General features: G+C 43.1%; 1 protein-coding gene across 1 annotated transcript in view; it reads right to left on the reverse strand.

Moving 5' to 3' along the window:
• The window catches only part of TRPC7 (transient receptor potential cation channel subfamily C member 7), a 195,599-nt gene that overhangs the window by 85,637 nt on the left and 103,832 nt on the right, over positions 1-6,130 (reverse strand). The window contains exon 5 of the mRNA XM_058549377.1: positions 1,211-1,393. Within this exon, the coding sequence (XP_058405360.1) occupies positions 1,211-1,393 (183 nt within the window). The remainder of the gene's footprint in view (positions 1-1,210; positions 1,394-6,130) is intronic.

The raw sequence follows: 6,130 nt of genomic DNA on the forward strand, positions 1-6,130 counted from the left end.
AAGCCCACTGAGCTCTGGGGGTAGGCTAAAAAATGAGTTTTCCTGAGCTAAGAAAATAGGATTGTACTTGAAACTGCAGCCTGACTCGCACCCTCCCATAACTCTATGCTTTTGAATATTAATCTAAGGCCACCTTTCCCATGATTTATCAGTTTTATCTTTGGGACTCAGAGTCTTTGAAAAAAGCTATTTTTCTTAAATTTTTATTTATTATTAAAAATAAAAGGGCAGGAAGACTTTATCAAACTTGGAAGCTCTCTCTAGGTGAATTCCACAGATATATATGGTCTGTTGAAGGCTGGTTCACTCCACACCAATTAAGATAACCAGGCAAGAGGAGAAATGCCCAGAGGCCAATTTTGGGGGCATTGAAAATACTCCCAGTATTGACCCTGTGAAATAGCTGGAAAATAAAAACAAAAACCCTTAAAAGCTGATCAGCCATCCTGCTTATGTGGAAAATACATTGATATTTAAACATACGGATCTTTGGAGCTCTGCAGTTTTTATCAGGATGAATGACGTCATCTAACATAAGAGCAGATTCTAAAGAATCCAGAGTATATCCAAAAAGTGGAAACATAATTGAGTTTTGCTCCTTAGAACCAGGACCTCAATCCAACCAGCCACTGTGGGTCTGAGGGCTACTGGGTGCCAGTGGCCATTAAAGACACCTTGAGATCAGTTGAGGAGGTGGGACGAGCTTACTCTTGTGAAAGTCTCCTCAAGCTTCCTACTAAGGACTTTCATAAGCCTTGGGAGTGAAATTCCTCTAAGCCTCCTAGAACCATGGATCCTGCAAATCTTCTACACTAAAACATTTTCTACACAAGTCCCCAGGCACACACAGAACGTTCAAGAAATGCTATTGAAGGAGCTGAGCCTGCTGGCTGATGGGAACACTCACTGTGACATTGTCCTTGCCAGTGGTTTGGAGGCTGAAAATCTCTTTTTTTCCCCAGGCTCAAAGCCTGTTCGTAGAATAACTATCATGATACCTCTCTTTCTCCTGATAGGCTGGGGGTGAAGAGAGGGAAGTTGGGAGAGGGGTTCTGGGCAGTCCTGCAAGGCTGGCAGTTCCCTGTCTAGAGAGAAGTCAGGTAGTTGGTGGTGTCTCCGTCACCTTGCGGGAACATAAAACATGCACTAGCACAAAGCTAGGCTAGCGGCTCTGTGAGGTGGGAAGGCCAGGAGCGGTGGGGAAGCTTACCTTCTTGACTTCGTATTTAATGGCAAGTTTGATCCGGCTCAGACTCGGACGGTGGTGGTCGGACCAGACTTGTAAGTTCACATCACCGTTTAAAATCGCTTCCACCTCTTCTGTGTCTCGGCATAGGTCCAGCACTCCCACCACAAAGTCCTTGCATTGCATAGATAACTTCCTGTAATCATTCTAACAGAATAAAGAGAAATCAGGGGTGTGTCATACGGAACCCCACAGATCAGCTTGCCCAGCACAGCAGTGTTCATCAGCAACTGTCCACCATGTGTGAGCTTATGGAGTGCACTGTAACCAAGAGATGTGCTGCCTCCAGAAGGCAGGGCAATTTCTCTTGATACAACAACGTAGAGGACATCTTCCCTAAGCCAGGATTTGTCAAGGTGTGTTCCATGGGCCACCTGCATCAGAGTCATCTTGGGTGCATGCTATAACTGCAGATTCCCAGACCCTGTCGCTGACTTATTGAGTCATAATTCCTGGGGAGAGGCCCAGGAATCTGTCTTAACCTTGTTCTAAGTGATTCTGATGCCTGCCAAAGCCCATCCTGGGCTCTTTCAAAGCAGCAGTTCTCCATCCCCCATTCTGAGCCAATTCTGAGGGAGGAGTGATAAGGAAATGAACTTTTAAGGCTGATGGAAATAATACTTCACACATTTACTACCAATCCATAATGTAACTGCTCTCCACAGGAAGTTTACTGGAAAGATATGGCTGATATGCTAAAACTGGAAAAAAATTTACACAGGTGTGCTTTTTATGTGCTGGAAAATCTTGTAAATTATAAATTTAAAAATCAAATGTAATTTAAATCTAACAGAATCCTTTCTTACCACAAATTCTTTTGTACTGCAAATCAGGGCTCCTTAAATTTCTCACCTGTTGAATAAACATTTTTAGAAGTTGACCTTTGTTTTGTTTTGTTTATTCTGTTTTTTTTTTTTTTTTTTTTATGAGAGCCTCTGGATTTCTCTCTTCTCTTCCCTAGGCATACCTTTCTGAATTTTCTTTAAGAGGCTGACTTCCTTTCCTAGTGACATGCCAACTTCTCTCTCCCCTAAAACAGACTGCTTCAATTCCAGATAATGATCCAAAATGTCAGACAGAAGAATGTTTTGTGTCACCCTCAAACCACTGCTCCCCCAAAATATTTTCCCCTACGGGCTTCCTTATTGGTTTCTTAGTTGAGATGAGTCTATTCAGCAGTGGCACAAGAGCCAAATGTCACTTTCAATGTTAATCAAGTCAACAGCCCTCAGACTGGTAAGTAGTAGTTGGTAAATAGGAGTGCAGTTTTGCTTTTCCAGAACTGGATTCCTCAACAAATAGGTGGGAGCCTGGCAAACTGCGGAAGCTCAGCCATTTTTTAAAATTAAGGATTCTTGTCTCCTTCCAAAGCCACTACATCAAAATGTCCCTTTGCATTAGAGAGACAGCTAAGTAAATGCTTGTTTGCTAGGAAAAGGAAAAGAATCAAGAAAATGTTTTCAGACAAAAGTGGGCGCCCTTCATTTTTATATATAATTTAGGTAGAAGAAGGGAGGTTCAGAAATGCTGGATAGAAAAATGATTGCTCAGCTCAGGCAGATTGTCCTGGAGAAAATTCAGGGAAGATACTTGGAGTGTTCTAGGTTTTGGCACCTAGCACAGAGCTGGGCGGTGACGTGAAGAGCTGTGCCCTGTGCTCCTCTATCCCTAACACCCACCATTCCCCATCCATCCATTCATCCATTCATTCATTCACTCTCATTATTGAGGACATACTATGTAACAGGCAATGAACAAGGCAAATGTGGTCTCTGAGTAGTGTCGGGGTAGAGGAGGTTAGGAATCCACTCTCAGGATTGCACAAGAATAGTGCTATGTAAAGCCTGCTCAGACCTTGTCCCAGATAATAAATTCTGCGGAGCCCTGATGAGCCAGAGGTGGGAGGCTCAAGGGACACTGGGCTCAGCCAAATGGACAAGGTGGTTCACTTCATCACATGGACCCATTCAACTCTGGCAGTCCTGCTGCTGTGACTCAGGATCCCTGAGTCTCCAGCCCCCACTCCATCAACTTTATTGTCTTTTTCTCGAGAACAAGGAGTCTCTGACTATTATTGCCTATTCCTGGTAAAACGGACACATTCTATTGACTAGATAGGACCTCATCTCTTGGTGGAAACCCCTGCCTAGAGCTGAATGCGTGGATGGATACAGAAAGGAAGTAGAAAGGGCTTAACCTAGCCCTTGTCCCAAACTCCCTGTGTTAAGAGCGAGTCAGACTGTACTGTCCCAAAGCTTCTGCACATTTCTGGGTTCAGCGCAGTTCAGAACAGAAGGTACCATTTCATTAGAGACTTTCATTTCCCTGGGCTCTTTTGAGCTAGCCTGGCCATAAAAAGGGGAGACACACCAGAGCAGCCAAAGCAGGTAATTTGCTTTTTGCCTTCTGCATTAGACGCTCCGGCTGAAAGGCAACAAGCCTGGTGTCTGTAGATGGCTGGAAGGGACAGAGAGAATCCAGGCCTGCCAGGAAGACGGAGATGACATGGACATGAATAGCTGCAGATGGGAGGGTCACGGCCCGGCCCAGGCTTACCAGAGAGAGCCAGAGGTGAACATCTCTAGGGAGTTAGGATGATTATGATTTATTGATTCACCCTTGAGCTTAGTGAGCCTTCTAAGCCACACTCCTCAACTTTATTGGAGGTAGATGAGACACCCAAGGCTTCACAGGTGCCCTTTTAAAAATAATTTAATATTCCTACACACTGCCAGTCCCAGTGGGTGAAAGATGTTCTACCTGAATCATTTCATTCAATCCTTATAAAAACCTCATGATGGAAGGACTATCACCATTTCCAACTTACAAATGAGAGAACTGAGACTTAGAGAGATAAACTATGAAGCTGAATCCACTTTTATGTGTATTAGTCACTCACTCATCTCTGGGTCACTCTCTTACCTTCCTTGAAGATTTTAGCTCCTGTCTCACTGTCACCCTCCCAACGTTACTGCTGTTATTTTGGTGGTTTCAATATGCAGGAAGATGACCCTCCCATTACCCTACCCTCTCATTTCCTTGACAACATCTTTTCCAATGACCTTATCCTCAACCCTAACTCAGCCACTCATTCTCTTAGTTACTGCCAATAACTGCAGCTCCTCCTTGACCCAACTTCAAGATTCCCTCTTTCTGACTACTACCTCCTATATGTCTAGCTCACTCTTTCTGGGACCTCAACTCTAGCAATCCTTTGATTCCACCAGACCTACAAGCCATTGACCATACCACATTTTCACCCCCTTCGGGGTGAAAATGCACCTCCTTGCAGAGCTTATATTGCATGGTCAGTTATTACAATCATCCCTGCACATATCATCAACTCTCTTGCCCTCTTCTTATTTCGTTGTCCTCACTAGATAAAAGCCCTTCAGTTGAGTCTAACTCTCCACTGCTCTGCTCCTGCCTCTGCACAGTAAATGTATCTGGAGAACACATACCTGCACTGATCAGGCATATTGTAAACTCACTACCTCCAACCTCAAGAAGTCCTAGTGCTCCTGCAATTTACTCTCCCTCTCTCCTAAACAAGTGTTTCATACCTTCTCCTCTTCTCAGTCTTCTGACACCTCCTCCCCTTCTTAACTCTCAGATGAGGACCTTGTTTCCTATTTTACCTGAAAAACAGAAGTCATCAACAGAGAAGCTCCACATGCTCACACTGTCACATATTTTACCTACATGCCTCTGTGCTCGTGTACTCTGTTTTCCCTCTTCTTACTGTGGATGAACTGCCTATGCTCCTAATTTAGGCCATCTCCTCCGCTTGTGTGCTGGATATCAGCCTCTTATGCCTATTCAAGGACACGGCTCCTGCAATCTTCCTTTCTTTCTTGTGTATTGTCAATTTCTTCCTTTCCTACTGGCTCAGTATACAAACATGCCGCTATTCTTTTGTCTTAAAAAGGAATTTCTCTTGATCCCACTTCCCTCTACAATTACTACTCCAATTTTCTGTTTTATTTTATAGCAGAGTTCCTCAAGAGACCTGTCTACACTCATTGTTTCCAGTTGACTTCCTTATACTCTTTCTTATCTCATTCAATAAGTCTTTCACACTCACTGCATCCACTGAGACTGTTCTTGTCAAGGTCATAGGTAACTTTCATGTTGCGAAGTCCAATGATTGGTTCTTACATGACCTATCAAGTGCTTTGACATAGCTGACTACTTCATCCTCCTTGATACACATTCTTCACTTGGCTTCCGGTATGACATACTCTACTGTGTTTTTTCTTCCTGAATGACTACTTTTTGTATTCTTGGTTGATTCATTCTCATCTCCCTGATGTCTTAATTTTAGAATTCTCCAAAGATGTACCCCATCCTTTGAATTCTTCTTCTATTTGTTTACACTCATTGCCTCAGTGATCTTATCTAAGATCACTAGATACCATTCAAATGCCAATGACCCCAAAATTTATATCTTTAGCCCAGCCTTCTCTCCTGAACTTGGCACATATATTCAATTGCTGACTTGATATTTCCACTTGGATGCCAAATAGGCATTTAAAACTTAACAACACTAACTCTGGATCTAGTCTTCTCCATCTAACTTAGTCTTCCCCAATCTTTCAGTTGCTCAGGATGAAAAATTTTGGATTTATCCTTTATTCCTCTCTTCCTCTCATACCCCACATATAATTCAGTAGTAGATCCTGCCAGCTCTGCCTTCCAAATATGTACATAATCAGACCTCTTTTCACCAATTCTGCTATTTCTGTCTTGGTCCAAACCATCATCATTTCTTGCTTAGACTAACCTAAGAGACTCCTAACTGGTCTCCCTGATTCTGTCCTGGTTTTCTGTAGTGTATTCTCTATGCTTCAGTTGGAGAGATACCTAGGAAAAATAGATCATGGA

This window comes from Diceros bicornis, chromosome 1, assembly GCF_020826845.1.
Source record: "Diceros bicornis minor isolate mBicDic1 chromosome 1, mDicBic1.mat.cur, whole genome shotgun sequence".
Lineage (NCBI taxonomy): Eukaryota > Metazoa > Chordata > Mammalia > Perissodactyla > Rhinocerotidae > Diceros > Diceros bicornis.